Source organism: Marmota monax, unplaced genomic scaffold (assembly GCF_021218885.2).
Source record: "Marmota monax isolate L192 unplaced genomic scaffold, Marmota_monax_Labrador192_F-V1.1 WCK01_AAM20220418_F8-fsc00472, whole genome shotgun sequence".
Lineage (NCBI taxonomy): Eukaryota > Metazoa > Chordata > Mammalia > Rodentia > Sciuridae > Marmota > Marmota monax.
In genome coordinates this window covers 157,853-182,363 of record NW_026692767.1, presented here as the reverse complement: position 1 = coordinate 182,363, position 24,511 = coordinate 157,853, and the positions used below count along the sequence as shown (strand labels likewise).

At 47.0% G+C, this 24,511-nt stretch overlaps 1 protein-coding gene across 3 annotated transcripts in view; it reads left to right on the top strand.

Annotated features, from left to right (window-relative positions):
* Itgae (integrin subunit alpha E) overlaps window positions 1-24,511 on the top strand; it is a 66,590-nt gene that overhangs the window by 22,782 nt on the left and 19,297 nt on the right. For 2 of the 3 annotated variants that reach the window (XM_046447045.2, XM_046447046.2), the window contains exons 3-20: window positions 7,049-7,131; window positions 8,347-8,414; window positions 8,792-8,909; window positions 9,139-9,282; window positions 9,687-9,802; window positions 10,362-10,513; window positions 11,357-11,510; window positions 12,418-12,568; window positions 13,035-13,102; window positions 13,985-14,120; window positions 14,503-14,645; window positions 14,931-15,071; window positions 15,702-15,926; window positions 16,978-17,108; window positions 18,074-18,204; window positions 19,461-19,624; window positions 20,840-20,968; window positions 23,940-24,013. In XM_046447045.2, coding sequence (XP_046303001.1) covers window positions 7,049-7,131; window positions 8,347-8,414; window positions 8,792-8,909; window positions 9,139-9,282; window positions 9,687-9,802; window positions 10,362-10,513; window positions 11,357-11,510; window positions 12,418-12,568; window positions 13,035-13,102; window positions 13,985-14,120; window positions 14,503-14,645; window positions 14,931-15,071; window positions 15,702-15,926; window positions 16,978-17,108; window positions 18,074-18,204; window positions 19,461-19,624; window positions 20,840-20,968; window positions 23,940-24,013 — 2,328 coding nt within the window. Of the gene's footprint in view, window positions 1-7,048; window positions 7,132-8,346; window positions 8,415-8,791; window positions 8,910-9,138; window positions 9,283-9,686; window positions 9,803-10,361; window positions 10,514-11,356; window positions 11,511-12,417; window positions 12,569-13,034; window positions 13,103-13,984; window positions 14,121-14,502; window positions 14,646-14,930; window positions 15,072-15,701; window positions 15,927-16,977; window positions 17,109-18,073; window positions 18,205-19,460; window positions 19,625-20,839; window positions 20,969-23,939; window positions 24,014-24,511 lie in introns of those variants that run through there. The other variant, XM_046447047.2, reaches the window with a different exon arrangement.

Here is a 24,511-nt window from a genome sequence, read left to right as displayed (position 1 = left end):
ACAGCAAACAAAACCCCCAAGGCTTGGGGAGCTTACATGTTGGCAGGGCATAAATAGGTCAAATATGTCTTCTATTATGTGGTGATAATGATGGTATGCTAGGGTAGGACTATATCTATATTTAAGAGAAGCTTCCTGTTGTCACCAAAATGGCTTTTATAGCTGTGTTGTTTTAAAGCAGGATCTGGTTGTGATTCATATTGTTGTTGTGTCTTTCTAATCTATTTTTAAAGCAGTCCTTTCTTGCCTCCCCCCACTTTTCTTTTTCCCCATAATGATTATTGGTTTTTTCTGTGCTTGTCCTACCATGAAGCCAGGCTTAGGTCCAGCCCCAGGCTTCTTCTTTCTGTCCACTTTCACCATTTAGTTTCTAGTCATTGGTCAAGTGTTGGCTTTAAACCTAGCTCATACGAGCCTATGGTCTAGACAGATTTTGGCTAGAGCCATGTGAGGCGCTCAGGGTTCTGCAGAATAGAGCAGCTCTGCTTGGTAGAGGTTGAGTGGGCAGTAGAAGCTCCTAGAGCAGCCTCATAGGCCCTGGGACATGGGCTATGACCCTGACAATCAGGTAGGCTTGGTCCCTTTCTGGTCCCTAGTTTCTTTGTACAGTGAACAGTCTGGTGTAATCTTGCTTATGTTGTTAATAGTGAGTTTCTGTTGTTTATAACCAAGAACTTTAACTGCAATATCAATATTAAAATTAAAAATAGTCCATGTCTATTTTGGTAAGAATGGCTTATAAATCATAAAATCATTACCATAAATTAAACTTTTTCTATGCTGGTCCAACCTCCATTCCTATAATAATAAAACTATGATGTTAAGGGCTGGGCTTGAGCCTGGAGCTGGGCCTGAGGCTTGCTTGGTGGATTTAATCAGTAGGTTTAGGTGATAAAGGAAGGTGCCATTCATTCTTTTATTTATTCACTCCTTCAGCAAGGATCTATATTCAGGGTCAGCATAGGGGGATGAGATAGTGGAGACATGGCCACTGTTCTCATGGGGCTACCAGGCTCCTGAGGGAAACAGACAAGTTGGACAATGGCAAAGATAATGACAGCTCTGGTGGGGGCATCAAGGGTACCCAGGAACATAGAGACAGCTGTGTTCTTCAGTACGTACAACAGAACTCAGGAGATGAGTAGAAGTTTGTGTGAGAAAGGATGGAAAAGGAAAGTTCAGTCAAAAAGAACAGCCTGAGCAAGATGAAGGACTGAGAAAACTTCATGTGGCTGAGGCTGAGAGTGAGGAGAATCTGATGGGAGAGGTGGGTGGTGCTTTGTCACCAGGCACAGAGGGTTTGAAGGAGCTAGAAGGGTACTAAGCAGGGATGGATAGTGAGAAGATTATCAGGGAGATTTGGGCTGTGGGAAAATGAATTAAAAGCCTATGTTTACGGTGTTTTGTTTAGGTGAAATTTGATTGACATATGCCATGTGCAAAAAAAATGCACACATCAAAAGCATGCAAGCTCATCCTGCTAAGCTGCCTATGCAAGTAAAGTCCAGACCTAAAGGACTGTAGCAGCCTGTAGAAACCTCTGGAAGCCCCATGGTCAATTAGAGACATATCCCCTGCCAATAGTAGCCTCCTCCTGACTCTTGTCTCTGTAGTTTAGTTCTGCCTGGTTTTGAACTTGATATAAATGAAGCATACAATATGTGCTCTGTCTGGCTCCTCTCACTCAGCATAAGGTCTGTGAATCTCATTCATGGTATTGCCTGTGGCTATAACTCTCATACCCTTTGCTAGATTTTTCCATTGTGTGAACAGTACTAATGGTGGGCATGTGGGTAGTTTCCTTGCATACTTCCATTTGACGGATGGGTGTACTTATTTTCATTGGGCCCATGAGTAGTATTGCTGGACCATGGATATGCATTAATTCAGCACTGAGTTTTCCAAACTGTTTGTAATGCATCAAAGTCCAAGTTATCTGTGACCATCTCCTGTTCACCTATTACTACTCCAGTGGATCCTTCCCAGAATGTTCCCTGCCCCAGAACCCCAAAGGCCCATGTAGATGAGGGATGTCTGTTTGAAGTTCCTGGTACAGAGGGCTCAAAGCTTGCTCAGGGGTGGGGGAGAACTCAGTGGGGCTCAGGAAACCTCCCAGAACACCTACTTAAGCAGAGGGGGCTCACGGGGTTTCACATGCTGGGGAGGAGGATGTGGTAGAGGCACTTCTGAGTTCCTGCCACAGATGATAGTCCACAAGACCACGGGCAGGAAATGCACTGGTTGGCCAGTTGGGCCATATAAAACAGGCTGCCTCATCCTGCCTTTTGCACGTCTTTTCCCCATGATGATCACTGTTTTTTTTTTCTGTGCTTGCCCTACTACCAAATGAATTAAAAGTCTATGTTTACCTAAAAGTCAATTTTACCTAAACAAAATTTTACCACCTACCACCAACTCCCTCACACTGTTTCTCTCTAAAATATAACAGACCAGGGCTGGCAGCACCCTGGGCTTCGGCTGCTGCAAGGGATATGGAGTGGGACATAGAGCAGGCCTCCCCCCTGCCCGAGAGACTTGGAAATGGACTCCAAGAAAGATAGGTTAGATATGCAAGAAGGCAGGAGATAGACAAGGGGTGCCGGGGCTATAGCCAGCCCTCAATGGAATAGGGTCCCTGTAGCTGTTAGTGGATGGCTGATCCTCTGTCACTGCTGGTCAGTCAGTGTTTAGTGGATTTATCAGTCACTGGGGATCACTGGTCATGGGGGAAAAATGGGATGGGGAGCAGAGGCAGCTCAGACTGGGCCCCAAATCATGCTATTGAATGACTGTGATAGAAATGGCAATCTTTGGGATCTGCAGTGTGCAGCTTGCATAGCTGTACATGGTAGTCTCTTGGGAACTCAGTTTAAATGGGAACAGAGGACAGGAATGAGAAGGGAGGCTAGTAGTCAGGGCTACCTACTGGCCTTGGAGGGGATCAAGTTTCACCTTCTTTTAGGAGGGCTTCCTAAGTAACTGGTGTCTGGGTAATTCTTCTGCAGGAGAAGGAAGTGGAAGGCAGAGAAAACAGTTTGGCCAAGGCCTGAAGAGGAGAGAGCTCAACTGGTCCAGGGCTGTATGTGGCCCATGTTCTGAACCCACCTGTTGTGGGGAGCAGGGGAAAAAGTACTGGGCCAGGGCTGAGGCTTAGGCTGGGGAGAAGTCTGGGGAGAGCAGCAGGGCTGCTGAGGGTGACCTAATTTGGGGGCTCAGCTGCACCTGGCCTTCCTCCCCCTCTGCTGTTGCCTGGGCTGTCATTCATGTCATTCAACAAAGATCTACTGAGCCCCTGCTCTGTGTCAGGCCTTGGGAATTACAAGGTGAATGAGTTAGAGACAATCCTTAGGGAACTCACTGGTTAGTGGGGAAACACAGAATAAACAGGTAATCAAGTAAACCAGATACGATTAGGTGGCAACAGGTTCTGAGGAGGAAATAAAATGGGGTAATGTAGCAGTTAACAGGGCTGTGAGGTGGGGCTGGCTAGAGAAAACATTTATGAGGAGAGACCATTAAGCAAGGCACAGGAATGAGAAAGAACCAAACTAGTGAAGAGTGGAAGGTTCTGGGCAGAGGGAATAGCAAGGCAATGGGCCTGAGGCAGGAAAGGACCAGAGGCTGTCTAGGGGACAGGGGAGGCCCGGAAGGCAGGGAGGGTCTAGACTGCAAAGCCTGTGGGCTGTGCTAGAGGTTTTGACCATTTTTAAAAGTGTGTGGGTGTAGAGAGCGGTGATAGTGAATGGGAGAGCAGTGTCTGAAATTGAGGTCCCTGATGATTTCATGGCTGTGACATGCTTGGTGCCTGGGGAAGTTTCTGTGAAAAGGTACAGGATGCCTAGTTTCTATGGTAATGCCCTCCATGAGGAGGCCCTGTTCTACAGTCTTATCAGCCTGGACCTTGATCTCAGGCACACAACTCCTGAGAATAAAGGAACTCTTTTGCTAGACAACCACAATGTTTCACCAGCTCTGTTGCTCCTGAACCTGCCTGCATAACAGTAACTTTAAACAGTGGACTTTCTTCAGAGCTGCACAATCTCCTAACATTGCACATTGCAACTGTAAAATGTAACTGAGGAATAAACTGCATAATGTTGCTAACTCTGTAACTTTCATGAATACAAAGAATAATGCTTGCATAGTCTTTAATCTATGAGACAAATATAATAAAGATTGCTGGCATAATTCTTTAGACCTGCTTTTCCATCAGAAAGCAGTGTTCCACCCAATCCCAGCTGTTATCTTCAAAAATCTGCATATGTGAGTCTTTATTTTTCTAAATGGAACCTGCTAGTTTGGCTGCGCTGGTCTCAGGCAGTTGGTGGCCTGTATGGATCCAGATACAGGGGAACTAGCAGGTTCCATTGAGGGTCAATTAGTTCTGGAGGTCATAAATCTGACACAGGTCCTAATGGGCTAAAATCAAGATGTCAACAGGGCCACATTCCCTCTGGAAGGTTTAGGAAGTGTTTTCTTGCCTTGTATAGCTTCTAGACACTACCCATATCCTTGGTTCATGGTCCCTTTCGTCCGCCTTACATCCTGTAATATCACATATTCAGACCTTTTTTTTTTCAATATTGAAAAATCAATATTTATTTGACAGATAACTTCTGAATTAATATAAAGAAATGACAATAACTTGTATATACATTCATTCAAAACATTTTCATTAAGCACCAAGTAGAATAGTTTCTGATCTTGAGCCATGTTCCCAGCCCTATTTTGTATTTTATTTAGAGACAAGATCTCACTGAGTTGCTTAGCACCTGGGTTTTTTTTTTTTTTTAAACTTTTATTTTTTAGGTGTAGATGGACACAACACAATGCCTTTATTTTTATGTGGTGCTGAGGATCGAACCCGGGTCCCGCCTGTGCTAGGCGAGTGCTCTACCGCTAAGCCACAATCCAAGCCCCGGCACCTGGCTTTTGATGAGGCTGGCTTTGAACTTGCAGTCCTCCTACCTCAGCCTCCTGAGCCACTGGGATTACAGGTGTGTGCCATCACACTGGGCATTTATTTACGTTTTTAATCAAGAAATCTAAAGCTGCCAATCAGAGCTTCTAAATGGCATGAAATGACCAAGTTAAAACCCTTATGAGTAAAAGATAACTTTTAAGTTTTGATCTACACACTCCAACCAAGGGGAGATATGCTGGCCTCAGGCTAGTCATCACAGGTCATAGGTCCACAAACAAAATGAGTAATATATATACACAAAGTGGGTACAAAATACATATTCCTATATATTCCAGAGCAGTAATGCCTATTTCCCATGAGCATACAATGCAGGAAGGGGCACAAAAAAAGATACCATTCACTAACCCACAAGACAGAGGAAGGAATAAAACATACCACCCAGTGGAGCCGCCATGTCTGGGGTGGTGGGCTGCGGCCCACTGCCCTTCAGATCTTTCTCTGACTCTGAGTTTCCTGCTTCCTTCTTAAAAGGGCTAATAGTAGAACTATTAGCCATGTCCACCTGGATAATCCAGGATCATCTTCCCATCTCAAGATCCTTAATTTAATCACATGTCCCCATCTCAAAGATCCTTAATTTAATCATGTCTGCAAAGTCCCCATCACTGTGAAAGGAAACCTATCCACAAGTTCTGGTGACTAGCATATGGACAAATTCTGGGGACTAGGATGTGGACATCTGGGAAGCCATTATTCTGCTCACAGAGCCACAGCTGGCTGGTCTAACATCTGTCTGCTGGAGGGACGCTGAGGCCACAGATGTGAAAGTGTGAATTTGAGCATTGATTCAGCACTGAAGCCATGGGCTGGGAAGGGTCACCATGGAGAGTGTGATGGTTAGGAAGACAAGGAACAAGTGACATTTAGAGGTCAGATGGCAAATAAGCCAGTGAAGGAGTTCCAGAAGGAGAAGTGAGAGAGCAAGGAAATCGGAAGAAAGAGCATCAGAGAGGAGAGGGCCACTTACATCCTGGGCTGCTGAGAGGTTAAGGAAGATGAGGACAGTATCCACCAGATACTGATAACCTTGACAAGAAGTGTAGTAGAGGCAGAAGTAAGCCTGGTAGGTTCACCTGGGGTGGGACACATGCAAAGATGTAGACTTCTTATTCTGTAAACCATGCAAATCTGTGAATATATTTTATAATAAAAACCTTGTATTGTGATAAGAGGTGAGGAAGTAGAGACAGCACCTCACTTTTGTTTCTCATCCTGTGCTCTCAGTCTGTCCCCTGCATATCATGATCTTTCAAAAGCACAGACTAGTCATGTGCTTCCCCTTTATAAAGTCCTCCATGGTTTCCCACTTCTCCCAACAGGAAGACTTTGAACTGGGTTGGATCACTGTTACTAAGCCACACCTCCTCAGATCCCTTTCCCACCAGCCCTGACTTGCAGCCCTCAGCCTGAGGTGCTCGCCCTCTGTCTCAGGGAAACCCAGCCTTCCCCTGGACTACATGGAAAGTGAGAAGGTTTAGTCTGATACTGGACTCTGCCATCTCCCTGTCTGCTTAGGGTGGGGGAAAAATGTAACCAGGAATCACATCTCCTGAGGATGGCTTCATCAGGCCCCTACATCTCCAGTGCTGACTGACCTACAGGGGCACTGGCATGTTCTTCTCAGGAAACGCTGTCTCTGAATACTACCCTTGAGTGGTAACCAGGAAGCCAGCAGTGCCCCCCAAAGAACCAACTGTGTTGCTGGTGGCTTCCTGGCTCCTTCTACCCCCATCCCCATCCCTATCACCAACTTAGTTCCCAAGAGAGAACTGGGTCTTTACCTATCACCAGAAACTCTGTCAGGGTGGACAGCAGGCAGAGAGGGGCTACGTCTAACCATTTCTTGCCCAGAGCTGAACAGAAGTAGAGGCTGAGAAAATACCTTCTCTGTAATGCAGAGGCTGATGTCTAGGCTAGGACTCTGCCTGTTTCTCCTGGGGTCTGGGCCTTCTCCATCACCAGATGGACAGGGAGGCTGTGGACCTGGAACAGGAAGACCATGCCTGGTCAGAGAAGGGAGTCCTTAGCTGGCTCAGCCTTGCTGTCTGCCCACCCTGCCTCCAGGCTCCTGATCACCAGCCCTAGAACAGCAGCACCCCTACATCAGTGTTCCCTCAGCCAGGATGAAATTGTCTGCCAACCAGTAGGTAAGTCAACCCAACTCCAGGTAATGTTCCCCAGATCCCCTTTTCTAGGAGTCCCACTGATTCCAACCCAAACCCTTGCAATCCCAATTCCACCTAATCCAGGCCAGTATCTCCACAGTGACCTCCCATCCGGCACCCAGACCCCTTTGCACCCAGCCCCAATCACCTGTCCACCTTCCCCCATTCTGTCCTCTATTTACTGAGTGTGCACAGTATGCCTGGTACCCTGCTGAGTGCCTCGTTCACTTTGAATCCTCCAAATCATGCCATTCACAGGAGAGGAAGCTACAGTTCACAGAAGTTAAATTCTTTGGTTGCCAGTATGGCTAAAGTGACACCTCTGTCATTGGTGGTACCACAGATGCAAACCCCACTCTAGCTGATTCCAAACCCCAACCCAACCCAACCCAATTCCTCACACCTCCAAGGAATTCAGCCCTCCCATCTGGTCTCACTATGTCCTTCTTTAAGGTCCAGCATGGGGTCTGGCATATAGGATATGTGGTAAGTGCTATTCAAATGAAGCATGAAGGAAGGAAGGAATGTGATTCTTCATTAACCAGATCTACCTTCCCACCCAATGCAATTTACATCACCCAGGCTCTGACAGACATTGAAGTAGAATCATTGTCTCTGGGAGAGGTGTTGAGTTGTACAGACTCAATCTCTGCCAAGATAAGTTCACAGTCCAGCAGGAGGGCTGGAGGATTCTGTGACTCAAAAATAAGAGTATCTTGAGGCCATAGCAGGGAGATGGAGGGAGGAGCTTTCACTCCTGCCTCTGGGGTCGTGGGGCAGTAAGATTTCCAGGGTTTTTGAGGTTGGAAGCTTCCCTGGCCCTCATAGGTGGTCCTACAACATCTTGCACACTCACCTGGTACTGCACATACCCACTAGTAGTGCTTTTTTACCTGGACTCCAGACCAGGAGCCCCTTGAGGAAAAGCCCTAGGTCACAATCATTTTTGGATCCCCATCAGCCACAAGGCTGGGTACAGAGCAGACATCAAGGGGCATTTGTGGAGGTAGTAAATGAGGCCAGGAAAAGGCATTGCATCCAGGATATGTCCAGGCCTGTCCTTGGAGCCCTCCACCCCAATTCCAGCCTCTTGGTACTGCTCAGGGTCCCTTACAAAGATGGCCCTGTGCCCTTGGAACTTGGATGTAGGATTGCCTCCCAGCATCTCTACCTTCTTACCTGGTTGAACTATTTCAGAGCATGTCCCCATCCCAAAAGGAAGGTACCATGGAGTGACAGTTGTTCGGAACCACCAGGGTGTTTTGGTGAGTATGCATGAGTGGGAGGATGCAGGGCCCTGAGGAGGCTGGTGCTGACCCCTGTGAGCGACTCTGCTCTTGTACCAGTCCTGACTGATGTTCTGTTTTCCTGGTGCATTCCCTGGGCTGTTCATACTCTGACTAACTATGCTCATGCCAGGGCTGACCCAGGTATTCCATGTGGCCTGGCACACCCACCCTGGTGCTAACCTCAGCTTGAACCTCAGCACCAACTCCTCCCCTGTTGAGGGGTGAGCTTTCTGTCTCCGTGACACCTGACTGGTTGAGTCACTGAGTTCCACCATGAGGATTATAGTGTGGCTATGACTAGAACACCAGGGGCTCACTCAACCTTTCTTCTCCCTTTCTTCTCGTCCCCCCAGATATGTGTTCAAGTTCAGGCCCGGCAACTCCACAGCCTCAGCTCAGAACTCACAGGCACCTGCAGCCTGCTGGCCCCTGACTTGCGCCCCCAGGCTCAGGCCTCCTTCTCTGACCTTGGTAAAAATTGCATGCTCTCCAGCCTTGGGCAGCTTTAAAGAGATCCTCTCTACTCTCCAATGAGAGGCACCAGCCATAGCAGGGGCAGAGGAGCACTGAGGCCAAGAGTGGGACAAGGCAGGCTCAGGACCCTATGTGAAAGGAATCATCAGGGCGGAGCTGAGTATAAGCTTGCCTCAGGGAAAGATGGAGCCTTTTGATTCTGAGCTCTTTCGTGTGTTTCTTAAAGAAAATATCCTGGATCCAGAAGAACATGTGGACATAGGGGACTGCTATGGAAACAAAGGAGGCATCTGGAGGAAGGATAAAAACACAGCCAGGAGGCGCAGGGCCCTGGAGAAGGCAGAGGAGGAGGAAGAAGAAGAGGAAGCTGGTAAGAAGAGGCAGATGTGGGGCTCCCAGAGCCAATCCCCAGGCGAGCAGCCTCCTGGGGTGAGATGTGCCCAGGTCTGGGAGATGGAGGGCAGTGGCTGTGCTCTACAGACTTGGCTAGTGTCAGCTTTTCTCCCTCCATCTTATGATGGAGAAACTGAGGCCTAGAGTGAGAGCAACAGAAGTGATTCACACAGCAAGTCAGAAGCAGAGCAGGTTCTAGCTCTCTTTGCCTCTGAGATAAGAGCTTCACTCTCAGGAGGTTCCCTAGCTTCACTCCTGAGCTGAGTCCTCAGGGCTTGTTTGGGGTGTATGCCCTGCAGGGCAGGACATATGCCCACACTCCTGCCCCTAATCTCATGCCCACTCCACATCTGACCTGACCTGCTGCATTGTCTTGGCCAGGTACTGAGATTGCCATCATCTTGGATGGCTCAGGAAGCATTGATCCCCCAGATTTCCAGAGAGCCAAAGACTTCATCTCCAACATGATGAGGAACTTCTATGAGAAGTGTTTTGAGGTGGGTGTCCCTAAAAGCGATCTCATGGAGTTTACCGCTTATCTATTGCCATGTAGAAAATGACCTCAAAACAACCACCATTTTATTTGCTCATAGTTCTGTGGGTCAGATATTTGTGTTGGGCTCAGGTGGGTGGTTCTTCTATGGGTCTGCCTGGTTGCCTGACTGCCTCAGACCTGGATTGTCTGGGCCATGTGTCTTCAGAAGCTCAGCCCAAAATTTCTGTGGCAATAAAATTCCAAGAAGGAAGGACTCAATGCATGAATTTGCTGATGTCCTACTGGTCAAAACAAGTCACACAACCAATCCCAACTCAATATGGAGGGGGTCTACACAGGAACATGAATTCAGGGAGAAATCTGATACACTGGGTTTCATGACCGTCATATGTTCCTCTATACCTACTTGCTTGGTAATTAAAATCTCCTTCTGGGAAGGGGGACAAGGTGGATGAGAGGATTCTTCCAGTGTTTCCAGGGGGAGCCACCTCAGGGATAGGGATGGCCTTGTGCATGGCAACCCTGCCAACATCCTCCGTCCCCTTACCCCTCCCTTCCAGTGCAGCTTTGCCCTGGTGCAATATGGGGCTGTGATCCAGACTGAGTTTGATCTTCGAGACAGCCAGGATGTGATGGCCTCCCTCGCCAGAGTCCAGAAAGTCACTCAAGTGGGGAATGTTACCAAGACCGCATCAGCCATGCAGCACGTCCTGTGAGTAGGATGCCAACTAGCAGCTCCACCAGAGGCTCTGTGTAGCATCATGCCTAGAGAAGGTGGCTGCACAAAACTGAGAAGAGGAAGTGGGGTTCTCATTCTTTCCTAGCTGAGGGAATGTAGGATGACATCCCAGGACCATCTTCCAAAACTCTTTCCAAGGACTTCCTCCCATAAGACAGACACAGTAGAGCACAGTTCAGTGGATAGGCTACCCAGATTCAAATCTCAACTCTAGCTTATACTTATATGACCTTGGGCAAGTTGCCTCCTAACCTTTCTGTGCTTCAATGTCCTCACTTTTTTTTTTTTTTTGAGTCAGGGTCTTGTTAATTGCTGAGGCTAGCCTTGAACTTGTGATGTGATTCTTCTGCCTCAGCCTCCTGAGTTGTTGGGATTATGGGCTTGTGCCACCACATCCAGCCAATTTCCTTACTTTTAACATGAGGATAATAATAGTCCTTGCCTCATAGGATTTTGTGAGGATTAAATGGATTAAAACACGTACAATGCTCACAACAGTGCCTGGCACATGATAAGTGCTTTGTAAGTACTGTCTACCATGTAATAGCAATACTATTCCTGCACACGCATAAAAGGGACAAACTCAAGTGCTGTCTAGCCGCTTTCTGACAGAAGTAGGTGAGGAACAAGGATACATGGTTGCAGGTGCCTTGCTATGTAGCATAAGGGACATCACCCCCCCTTCTTTGGGTCTTGGTTCTCCACTTGGGAGGGCTTATTAAACTTCTCAATTCTAAAACTGATCAGTGAATAACATCTCCCCCAGAGTGCAGTCATCCCTTTAACAATGTTCTCTTCATTGATTGTCCTACCTAGAGACAACATCTTCGTCCCAAAGAACGGCTCCAGAAAAAAGGCATCCAAGGTCATGGTGGTGCTCACTGATGGTGACATATTTGATGATCCCCTCAACCTCACAACTGTCATCAACTCCCCCAAGATGAAGGGTGTTGAGCGTTTTGCCATTGGGGTAAGAGCCAGGAGCCAGGAGGTATTCCTTTCCCCTGAACAGCCTGAGTGGGAAGGAGCCCCTGATAGGGGCTTCTGAAAACAGTGTACCCAAATGCTTTCTATTCTCCAACACTCATTTTCTCCTGGTCCCATGTGCTGTGACCCATTGGGTCTTCCTACAGAGGGCTTATTTCCCAGTGATGGTTACAGCTCCCTGGCTGAGTATGATGGTGATAGCCCACAAGAAGGTTCCTGGAAGAAGTGGTGGGGCTCCATGTCCTGGAGGACCAACAGGAGAAGCTGGCCTAGGGTGTGGGGGGAGCACTCTGCAGGCAGAGGGAACAGCATGTACTGAGATGAGAAGGAGCCTGGCATCTTAAGAAAACAAATTCAGCTTGGTAAAACTGGACTTTTGTCCAGTATTGCCATCTATCCAAGCTGGTGACCTATGCTGGTTTCACAAAATCTGACTACTTCAGTTGCTTAAGAAAACAGTGAAGAAGGCACGCAAGCACACAGAAGTACCTTTTCAAAATCCAGGGAGGACTCTGCAACCTTAGGGATCTGTGGAAAGAGAGAGAGAGCCACAGGAATTCTTTATTCTTAGATAGGGGACACACAAGGGGAGTTTCCATGGAACATTCTATCCAAAAGAGGGCAAAGGGTAGGATTACAAAGGAACAAGGAGGCAGCACACTCCAGTTGGGCAACGCCCAGTCCCAGAGCTGCACCTTTCTATCTGAGCAGAGGCAAGTGCACTTGCATTGCAATAGGGGCAATACCAGTCCAGTACCGCTTTACTCAGAGGTGTGTGCATAGCTCCTGTTTAGGGTGCCCCCCCACAGTCCACAGTATATGTGTGGGAGAAGAGAGATCAGAAAGGAGATAAGTGATAGAAAACTTCCTGAGCCTGGGCCTCTTTGCAGGTGGGAAATGCATTCAAGAATGATAGGACCGACAAGGAACTGAAACTGATTGCCTCAGATCCCAAAGAGACCCATGCCTTCAAGGTGACCAACTACACAGCACTGAATGGGCTGCTGAGGAAACTGCAGCAGAACATCATTCACATGGAAGGTGAGGACCCCAGGGACCCCCAACCTATGGCAGCCTCCCTCAGCACTCAGCAAGAAACCCTGTGTTCTAGCCCAGCTCTGTTCCACTTTCCTGGGGGTACCTCAGACCTCTCCCACACTTCCTGAGCCTCAGGTGTTCATCTCTAAAAAGGCAACAATATCCCCAGCCCTCCTCAACTCCCAGAATCTCCATGAACTGAACTGGTGCTGGAGAAACAAGGATGACTTCCCAGGAACTCACAGAATGGAAACACTGAGGTCCAGAAAGAGGGAGTGAGCTTCCCAAACCACTCAGCTAGTAGTCATTAAAGCAGGACCCAGGTCTCTATTCTCAGTCCCATGCTCTCCCCATTATATTTAACATCATCCTCCTGGGGGTGGGGGTGAGGCCAAGCCAGACCATTCCCTGACATGGTCTCTCCCTTCCCCTGTCACAGCAGTGTCTAACTGGGTTTCTTGTTTTCCAGGCACAGTTGGAGATGCCCTTCACTACCAACTGGCACAGACTGGCTTTAGCGCCCAGATCCTGGATGAGGTTCGTGGCCCTGGGCTTGCCCTTAGATGATGGGCCTCAGCAACACCCAGGGAATTTAGGCTCCCAGCTCACAGTACAAGGCCCTGTGGTAGTGCTGCTGAAGGAGCCATTTAGTATAAAGGTGGACAATTTTGCTCACTCTCCTTCACTGGACTACTGAGATAGACCAAAGGATGGCCATATTTATTACAGGAGATCATTTTTTTGTGTGTGTTCAGGGATTGAATTATTCCCTTTAGACATGCAAATAAACCAAGATTTGGCTAGGTGGGCTAGCCAATCCCTTGCTTACTTCTCCCACAGATAAAAGATGTAGAAATGGTGGGGACACCATCCTCACCCATGGTGGTGGCACAGTTAGCTCATGCAGTTAGCTCATTTCACATCCACTAAACACAGTGGGCCTCCAGTGCCAGGCCCTGGCTGGGCAAACTGAGGAGGATATAAGCACTCTATTGCTCAATCATATTTTGTATTTAATTTAATTGACTTATTTTTGGTAGTGGGGATTGAGCCCAGGGTGCTTTATCCCTAATGCTTTTTATTTTGGGAGGGGGTCTTGCTAAGTTGTGGAGGCTGGCTTCAAACTTGCCTCCACCTCCCAGAGTCACTGGGATTATGGGTATTAGCCGCCATGCCCACCAATCATAACTTTTTAAAAATGCTCAACATCTGGGCCCCTGGGGGGGCTTCTGGAGACACAGCAGCCCTGAAAGAGTCATAGATACAAGGCAGAAACCCAGTATTTGCCATCTTACTTTCCTGCCTGCCTCTCTGGCTAGATTATTGCATGCTACCAGTCCCCCTTGTCCCAGTGAGGAGGTTCACTGCACTGGCCTTTGTGTTCCTCCTGTTAATTTAGTCCCGTCCCTGTTCCTGCAGGGACAGGTGCTGCTTGGAGCCGTGGGGGCCTTTAACTGGTCTGGAGGTGCATTGCTCTACCATACGCAGAGCCGCAGGGGTCGCTTTCTGAATCAGACAGCAGCAAATTCCAATGTTGCGCAATACGGCTACCTGGGTAAGGGCAGGGCCAAGACTAGGACTCTGAGGCGGCACCCTTGTCTACACAGTATGATTCTTGGTCAGGGTGGGGGCGGGCACTAATCGGTTACTTGGGTCACATGGGGTGGGCCCTGTTTAGGGAACCTGAGGTTTAGAAGTGTGGGTTGAGGCAGAGTAGCCTTGGGTGACTGCCTAGGGAAGGACCAGACTGCTCTATGAATAATAGCAGTGGGTGCGCCTCACACCCCTCACCCCTTATGTGTGTGTATGTGTGTGTATCACCTATGTGACCAGTGACTGTTCATAAGTATGCTCGCTGATTGTGAAGGCCTGGCTGGGTAGGTGGGACTCCAGGGATTGGTGGGGACAGCCTGTTTACATTCACTCCCCTGCTCCAGGTTATTCAGTAGCAGTGCTACACAAGACTTGTGGTGTCTTCTATGTGGCCGGGGCTCCACGGTACAAACAGCGTGGGGCTGTGTTTGAGCTCCAGAAGGAGAACAGAGAGGCCACCTTTGTGCCGGTCCTGGAGGGAGAGCAGGTACTTGCTTGGAAAGCCCCCTTCTCCTAGGGAAAGGATGGGCCCAGCTTGCGCAAAGCTCAGGCTCCTGGGTAGGATTCGGTGGCTCTACGTGTCTGCAGGGTGAATCCTCCATTGTTGAGCACTGGGCTACCCACCCAGTCCCCTGTGTTACTATCAAATTAATTTGGAACAACTGCATTTGGGTGATCTGGGAAAAGCATATACAGAAGTCTAGCCTTGCTGAGGGGTGGAGGAGGGACCTCCCCAGCATTTCCCCAGTGCTAAGTTTCTCCTGGGCTATAGATGGGGTCCTACTTTGGATCTGAGCTGTGCCCTGTGGACGTCAACATGGATGGGACCACGGACTTCTTGCTGGTGGCTGCTCCATTTTACCACATCCATAAAGAAGAAGGCAGAGTTTACATGTACCGTCTGCATGAGCAGGTGGGAGGGTCTCCATCTCCATGAGCTTGCTGAGGCTGTGGCTACTCAGCCTGGCAAGAGGTAGCAAAGGCTGGGGAGGCCTGGCTCTGCCTGGTAGCAGTGGGTAGTAATGGGGAGGTGTTCAGAGTAAGTGACTGCCAGCTGGGGCAGCTGCTTTACTCCCCATCCCCTATTTTCACATCCTGATAACATCTCTCATAGTTTCAAGTTGACAGGATCATCCATGATCTCCCTGGTTTCTCACAGAAATTATAGGAAGTAGCTGTCATTCCTATTTTACAGATAAGGAAGCTGAGGCTCAGTGAGCCTCAGTGATGTTGAGACTTGCTCAAGTTATCTAGCAAGTAGGTGGGAGAGTGACTGGAATCCAGGCCTTCCAACTGCCAATCCAGTTCTCCTCTGCATGGGAATAGAAGGAGGCAGACTTGAGGTACTGAACTTCAAAACAGGAGGACCCCAAATTTACCACTGGTTCACTGTGAGATCTTGAGAAGGTCCCTCATTTTTCCAAGTCCAGACTGCTGCTGAAGAATCAGAATCAAGAGGCCCTGTGAGCACCCTGCCAGGTGGCACTGAGGTAGACATCCTTCATTCCTCTCTTGAGGGCTGAGTTACTGGTTTGCTTTGCAGGATGGTTCCTTCTCCTTGGTGTGCACACTGAGTGGGCTTGTTGGATTCACCCATGCCCGCTTTGGCTTTGCCATGGCAACTGTGGGGGATATCAACCAGGATACGTTCACAGATGTGGCCATCGGAGCTCCCTTGGAGGGTTTTGAGGCAGATGATGGTGCCAGCTTTGGCAGTGTGTACATCTACAATGGACACTGGAATGGCCTCTCTGACAAAAAACCACAGGTAACCTGTGGGGCTCTCTCTTGCCTCTTCTCTGGGACTCTGAAGTCCCCCAGTAGGATGACCTGAGCCCTAAATCAGGCCCATTCCTAAGTTCAGGACTGGCCTTGGTGGTTGGGAGTACATAGTGAAGGAGAGAACCCACCCAGGCCAGGTGAAGGAGGCTTCAGACCAGGGCTTCCCCCAGATCCTTTAGATGGAGAGAGATTGAGACACTGTCTACTTCCCTGACTTGTATTTCTTCCTTCTTTGCCTTTTCTGACCATTGGCCTGCTTCAGGTACCTCCCTCCTCTCTGTCCCTCGTCTGGCTCTTGTCCTTCACCCAATTCCTCTCAGGCTCCAGGCTCCACTGCCAGTCAGGCTATATTTTTGATGGGCACTTTCCCCATCTCTAACGGCTTCCTGAGAACCTCACTCTTCATGACCCCCAGGCTTCACTCTCACACACTGTTCAACCAAGGGCTCTCCTGGGTCCTCATACCCCTCCATCCCCATACCAGAAACCTGGCATAATCCCAGGTACTTTGACACTGGTACCTTAGGTGGTAGGGTTAGTCCCTACCTCCTAATGATTCTAGTTCTCTCCCAAATCTAGTTCTTCATTTTCATCCCCATCACCCCAGCCTAGGTCTTATCATCCCTTCCCTGGGCTCAAACCCTAGTAGCTCCTGCCTCCTGCCCATCTCCACCCCATGCCTTTTGTGGTATTTCTAAAATGTAATCCTGATGTCATGTCTTTAAAAAAGCTTTTCTGACACCCCTAGCCCCTTTCCCCCATCCTCCTTCACTGGCCCTTGGCAGCTTCCTGGAAACTGCTCTTTCTGGATCCCTCATTCTTTTCTCTCCATCTCCATTGTTAAGATCCACCTGCTCTTCAAGGAGCCATTCAAATTCCATTTCCCCTAGGAAACCTGGTTCCCTCTTTCCTTTCCTAGATTGAGGACTCCCTGGGGCAGAGAGGTAGTGATGCTGCTGAATGGAATAGAACATGAGAGGACTTCTCCTTTTCTATTCACCTTCTCCATTCTACACCTTGTATTTCTCTCTTCACAGCGGATCAGTGCCTCAGCTATGGCCCCGGGACTCCGCTACTTCGGCACGTCTGTGGCTGGTGGCTTAGATTTTAGTGGCGATGGCCTGGCTGACATCACCGTGGGCACCTTGGGCCGGGCAGTTGTGCTGCGGTAGGGGTCTGCCCTGCCTTCTGGGGTCCCAAGCCCCACCTCAACCATTTGCCCTGTCCTCTTCATTAAGCCCAGACTTGATTGCTGCTCACCGGCATCTCAAAGTGAACACATCCCAAAATGGAGCTCTTATTCTCAAACACTGTTCCCCCAAGTCCACCCCTCCTTCAGGCTTCCAGTCTTAGGGAAGGGCACCATCATTCACACTAAAGTCTAGGACAAAAACCTTGGAGTCACTGTTGATTCCTCTTTTTCTTTCTATCAACAAGCTTGATAGAAACACCTCCTGGTATAAGGTGCTATCATCTCTCACTGCATGGACCACTGTGTGGCGGTCTTCCCTGCTTCCTCTCCCTGTTCTCCATTCTCCAAACAGCAGCTGGTCATCACTTTACTTTGCTGCCTAAGATACTTCAGTGGCTCCCCCCAATTCCTCACCATGGTCTCCAGGGGTCTCTGAGACCCAATCCTGCCCATCCCTCCAATTCCATGTCCCATTATTACCCTCTGTCTCACTAATTATGTACCAGTCATGCTGATCTTTGTGTTTCTCAAATGAATCAGACTCATTTCTGCCACAGGCCTTTTTCACAGTAGCTGTTTTCTGCCTGGCATGTTCTTTTCCCAGATCGTCACTGAGCTGGCTCTTCCTTATTAACAGATCTCCATCTCAATGCCTCCTTATCTGTGAGGCAACCCCTGACCACCTAATCTGAGTAGCCCTTGGTCTCCATCACCTTATCCTGTGTCATTATAGCATTACCAGTATATAATATTTCCTTATTTGTTCCTATTTATTTGCTTGTCTGTTTTCCCACTAGAGCAGGGACTTGTCTCTTTCTCTATTGTACCCTGACTCCAAGCACCCCTGCATAGTAGAGGTATTCATGTGAATGCCCAAATGAGTGCACTGACCCAGAAACCCTAAGGTCACTTCTCACAGTCCTCTCTGCTGTCTTGTTTAGCTCACTACCTGTGGTTCGGCTGAAGGTGTCCATGAACTTTACCCCCAGTGCACTGCCCATTGGCTTCAATGGCAGTGTGAATGTACATCTGTGTTTTGAAATCAGCTCTCTGACCTCAGCTGCTGAGACAGGTAATAGGCAGCAGAGCAGCCCTGGGTTGTTGTGGCCATTCCTTATTGGCTTTTGTGGGGGGCAGGGAAAGAGGACTGTGGGTAGCGGGTTGGTAGGAGGTTCTGATGCTTAAGATCCCGTGCTAGATCTTAGCTCCTGTGACATTAAGTTCTACTAAATGAGAACTGCCCCAGGAAGATCTGATGTTCCATCCATACTCAGAGAAGCTTTACTGACTGGACTGGGGAGAGGGGCATTGCTCTTTTTCTCAGAGATGCTGGTTTGAGTTTCTGAAAGAAGACTCAGAAAGGCAGCTCCATCTCGTTCTTCATCTGCTGCTTTCCCCGGCCTCCTCCCAGTGTGTGTTTGTGTGTGTGTGTGTGCATGTATGTTGTTCATTTGTGTCAGGGGCTCTGAGAAGTGCCCTCCCTCTTCTTCTGAGTTATATCTTCTCCTCTTCCCTCATTGTATCCCGCTGGCCAAAAATAATCTGCTAGAGACCTAGCCTCTCTTCCATCCCCTTATCTGACATTCACTGGGAGATTAATTCTAGAAAGAAAAGGCGGGCATGGTTCCCATAGTCCCTGTGTCTATTGCCAATGCAAGTACTGTTGCCCTCTCAGCAGTAGTCCCCAAGGTTGAAACTCTCAGTAAGAAACTCTGCGATGGCTCCCTGCTCCCTGCAGGTCAGAGAGCAGAATCCTGGATTAGGGCCTCTGATTAAACCTGAGGGTAGAAAATGATAGACCTGTCACTTCCAGGACAGAGCCTGCTGAGGGCTGTGTGCTACTAGGAAGGTATCTTTCCCTCTTTGATCCCTGGTTTCTGTTTTGTACAGTAAAGAAGTTGTTGGCCCAGGGAATCTCTAAGGTGCTTCCAGGCCTGCTATGCTCAGATTTTACTCTGTGATTTCTCCCTCTGTTCTCTATATTCCACCACCTTTTCCCTTCCTCCTCTTCTTCCTCTTCCTCCTCCTCATTTTTTCCCCTTGGTCCCATCCTCCTGGAGAGCCTTCTTCCCTGAGGAAGGCAGACTCAGTCCTAGGAATATGCTGTACCTGGGTATAGGGCTGGAGTGCTGAATGGACCTTCACCAGGTTCCAGGGACAGTGAGAAGAGCATCTTTGAAATAAAGACCCTCAAAGTTGAGCTCCAGGAAATTTGCTGCATGGGATATTGTTCAGGAAGGGTCACAGGATCCTTGGGCAGGCTGGAGGCTCTCTGTCTGGGCCATGTCCATCCCAGCCTCACCAGGAAGATCTGGTCTTCATCCTCAGACCTCAGAGGGACATCGCTTAAATTCACACTGGATGTGGACATGGAAAAGCCGAGAAAGAGGCTGCAGTGTTCTAACTCGAGGGACTGTCTGAGCCACCTCAGGGAGTGGAGCAATCAGTCCCATCTTTGTGAGTCCCTCCAGCTCAACCCCGTGGAGGAAGAGGTAAGTGGAGGAAGTAATATAGACATCTAGAAAGGTCTAGGACACTGAGAAAAGCTTTGAATTAAGTGCAGTGCAGGATATGAACTCATACATATGAGGAAGGCAATTAAAACAATTATAAAAGATCAAGAACCACAAAATGGCATGGGAGACGTAGATAATTATACCAGAAGTCCAAATTTTAAAAATCTGGGTTGGGGATGTAGCTCCATGATAGAGCATGTGTTTTGCATGTATGAGGACCTGGGTTTGATCTCTAGCACTGCAGAAAAGAAAAGAAAAGAAGCTGGACTAAAGGGGGGATGCTCTAATTGGTGGTATTTTTCTTGGTAATAAATTAGGAGTGTTTATTATGTCATCTAACCCTCTTGGTAATAACAGTGGGCTGAAGGCCCTCATATGAGTCAACATCAGAAAAAATTGATTAATTCCAACTTTTGGAATAGAAATAGAAAGTCAGAAATTATCATTCAGAATGATTTTCTCCTTTGCCATAAGAAAATTATATCTTCCATATCTCCAGAGAGATATGGAAGAAAATATTTGTCAGGACTTGGAGCTTAACAGGACCTATAAAGGTAATTTACTCTAATAAACAAACTCATTAATTATGTTTCAGACTACTATCTTCTCCTAAGGTGATTGTTAATTGGTTTAAGAGTTTCTAGCCTAACTATGGTCTTCTTAAATAAAAGCATAACTACCCTTTCCACCAGGGAGTCAAGCTTGTTTCCTCTCGCATGTTCAAAGTCCTTTTCATGGCTAAGAGGTTCATTTAAACAAAAGAATGGCAAATAGTGTCCTCAGCAGTATCCTTATTTTTAGTTTTTACCTAATATGTCCTCTGTGCTGCTCTGGGAAAGATCTATATGTGACCATGACTCTTCCCTCATATGGCTTCCATTTGCTTTCCAAGTAAAGTCTGAGCCAGTTCTTAGTCCCTGGTGGACAGAATCCCTTTGTAACTGGGTGAGAACACTGAGGAGCTATGAGACCTGAGGCCATAGCAGATCAATGAAGATTTTCCCCCCAAGGTCTTAGCAACTTTTTTGAAGGAAGTTTCCCTTCAGACGGGATTATTTGGCAGATACTTAGGACTTCCGACTCACCACTTTCAACGTTTATTTCTTAATGGGTACAGCAAAGTTAAAAGTATTCTCTTTGTCACCTTCTCCAAATCCAAATCTAATCCTGCATTCCTCGGTGTCCCTGCAGCTCTGTGAGGAGGACTGCTTCTCCAACATCAGTGTCAAAATCAACTACCAACTCCAGATACCAGAGGGATGGAAGGGCCACTCCTGCCCCATTCTGGAGTCCCCTCCGGAGCCCTCAACCATTTTCCAGGTGACTCTGCCTACAACAGCTAGGATCCAACCCTACTAGAGGCCAGCCCACAAAAGCACCTGATAGCCTAACTTCAAAGAATGCTAGGTTGGAGGGAGGGTCTTCAGACAGCAGCTGGGTTCCTCACAAATTTGGAAGTGGAGACTAAGATGGTGTTCATTTGCTCAGGGCCTCATTGGTGGGTAACAGGTCTTCAACCCACTTTAAGTTCACAAAAAGCACTCACTACAGATTTAATGAAGCATAGACTACATTAAAATATTGAGATCCTCCCTTGGTAAAGGTTTCCGAGGATGGTGTGGTGGATATTCCTGAGAGAGGTGGATTGGAACTGTCCTGACCTGAGCTGCAAGAGAGGAAGGCCTTTGGTATACTTGCCTATTCAGGCCCTGCCCAGAGCCTTCAGGCTGAACCTCTGGCCCCACCAAACCCCACTGTCTCCCTTGGTGCAGCTAAGAAAAGCAGGTAGTGTCACAGAAACTTTTTTCATGACTAAGAGAAGTCAGAGGAGGCAACAAAGAGTCAAGTTTCCCAATCCTATGAGATCTCACTTAGGCCCTGACTCCCAGGGTGCTCTGCCAATTTCCATTTAGAGAATTTAGGAGAATCTGCAGGGATAGAGAAATGTCAAGGTGAACATTAAAAAATAATAGTTATCATCAGTTGGGGTGAATTAAGCCTTCAAAAACAAGTCAAAATTAGTTCATGCAGGTACAGAAATCTTCAGGCAATGAGGAATATATCCACGTTAATCATAGGGCACTCATGGCTGTCCAGTATTTTGAACAAAACATGCTCTGTGTTAATTAAATCATATAGATTTTTAGCTCTGCTTTTTATCAATACCTAACATATCAGTCATGAGGAATGATAGAAATAGGAAAAGTAACATAATCTGGTGACCATTCCTATTGCTCATCTGCCCAGGAAGAGAGATTCCCTATGAGCAAGATTGTCTTCTTAACTTTTTAGGCAAAGGGACTTTATTTTAAATTTATAAAAGTGTACTTATTTTTTGTAGAATTTTAAAAATTTGGTATTGGCAATAAATTAGATGATTCAGAAAAGACTGAGAGAGCTAATGTAATAGAGTTTTGGTGATAAGTATATTACCATTAATTAGGGTAACTAATTTTGAAATATTCAACCTACCAGAAAATTACAAGAATAGTTCAGAGCCAGATATGATGGCATGTACCTGTTGTCCCAGATATTTGGGAAGCTGAAGTGGAAGGATTGCTTGAGCTCAGGGGGTTCATGGCCAGCTGGGCAACATGGCAAGACAGATTTAAACCAAAACAAAATGAATATCCCTGAGCATTATTCATTGAGAATAAGTTACAGATATGTTATCTCATTATCATGAATGCTTTAGTATATATTTACTAAAAAACAAGGGCATTGTTTTTAGATAGCACAGTACAAGGATCAAAATCAGGAAATTACTGATAAAATATTATGATCACTATAATTACAAATGTATTCAAATTTTCCAGTTGACCTATTAATGTCCTTTGTAGCAAAAGGAAAAAAGTTCTGGTCTAAGATCATTTATTGCATTTTTGTCATTTATCTTCATCTCTTTTAATGTGGAACAATTTATCTGCCTTCTCTTGTCTTTAATTAACTTAACCATTTTGAAGGGTACAGGCCAGTCATTTTATAGACTGTTCCTTAGTTTGTGTTTGTTTGATGTTCCCCCATAGTTTGATTCAGGTCAAATGTGTCTTTGGTAGGAATATCACAGGAGTAAAGTATGTCCTTAGAATATCACATCAGGAGGCATGTAATGTTGATTAGTTCCATTACTAGTGCTATTTGCCTTTGTAATTGATAAATATTTATGGTGAGATGCTTTGAGATTATGTACATATCTGCTTAACATCTATTTATCAGTCTTACCTTAGTCATTGCTATGATGGTTTGGGAAAGACATTAAATTTTTTTTTATTCCATCTATAAAAAGAATAAGGAAAAATTTTCTGGTGCAGGCACATAAATGTTGCCAGAGAATGAGTTCTATCTGGGTTTAACCCTGTTCCCTTTCACTGAGGTTGGATGAAAGAGAACAGGCCACTTGGCTATATAAAAAACAAAACAAAAGAACCCTGCATAAAACTGTTGACCCAGTTAGATAGAGCTCCACGCTCTGACTTTTGTAAATTGCATTTCCCTTCTCCAGGAAGTAGAAAGTCTCCTTTCAAGCTCTGGGCTCCCATTCCCACCCCACACCATGGTAACAGTCTGGCAGAAGTCTGCTGTGATGATTGCTGGCTGCTGGGGACATAAATGCAGAGACTCCCCCAGCTAAGGAGCTGGCTGTGCTTCCTTCATTACAAAAAATAGACCCCGCTACTTTGGAAAATTTTATCTTTCAACTCAAACTGGGGCTTTTTAACCTTGAAGGGTTCTTTTGAACCAAATGTGACTTCCTGAATTAGTTTGTGATGTGTAGGCAAGCTTGCTAGGGAAATAGCTAGTTTACAGAGAAGACCAGCTGTAGGGGAGAGAACCTTTCCAAGAATTGGACCTGGCATTACTTGATTAGGTGGCCCCATTCCTGCCCTGGCTTCTCCTGCCTACATTTGGAAAGGCTAAGGAAGCTTTCCTTCACAGATGTTTCTCTTCCCAAATGTTTCAAATAGTGAGCTGCTTGAGAGTGTTGCTGCTTCATTCACGTGATATGAATGTGATGGGCACACCCACCATTCCAAAAGGTCATCCCATTTTTTACCTTGGCCAGAGGCCTGGATCATGATGTGCCTGTGTTACAGGCTAGATCCAGGGATATCAGTCACAACTCTATGGGCACAATCCCAGCTAGCGAACCTTTACCTCTCTCTAATTGTACTTTTCAGAGTAAGCAGGAAGGGCAGGTCCAAGCTTCTTAAGGAGATGATCGTGAAGCAGGGCTGCCAGGGAAGGCAGGGCCCCTTCCCCACTGATCCTGCCCCTCTCTGTCTGCCTACAGCTGCCCTATGAGAAGAATTGCAAGAATAAACTGTTTTGCATCGTTGAATTGCAGTTGGTCACCAGCATCTCTCAGTGAGTTGGATCCAGTTGTCATAGTTTCTGCAGTTAACTTCCTTTTAAAGATTTACCTGGACAAACTCCTCATGGGGATCCATGGCACACTTCTTACTCCTTCCCCCAAAGGTCTTTACATTGATTGTTCAGTCACCATATGAAAGAGACAAGACAGAGATTTGTGTTTTTGTTTTATAGATCAGGAAACAGACTTTTAGTAACTGAGAGCCTTGGTCATTTGGTGAACTTGAACCCAGGTCTCTTAACATCCTGGATGATGCTATGTTCATAACTCAATATACCCCATTACTAGGGCTACTTTGGCTAGAGGTAACTTCTTTCCTGGTTCACCTCTTGACCAAATTCATTAATTGATTCAATAAGTATTTCTGGAGTGTCTACTCTGTGATATGCATTCTAGGCACTGGGAAACCTTACAACACAGGCAAAAATCCCTACGCTCCTGATGCTTTTAGGGGGAGAATAATTAAGTAAACTCTTAAGTTGATGGTATGT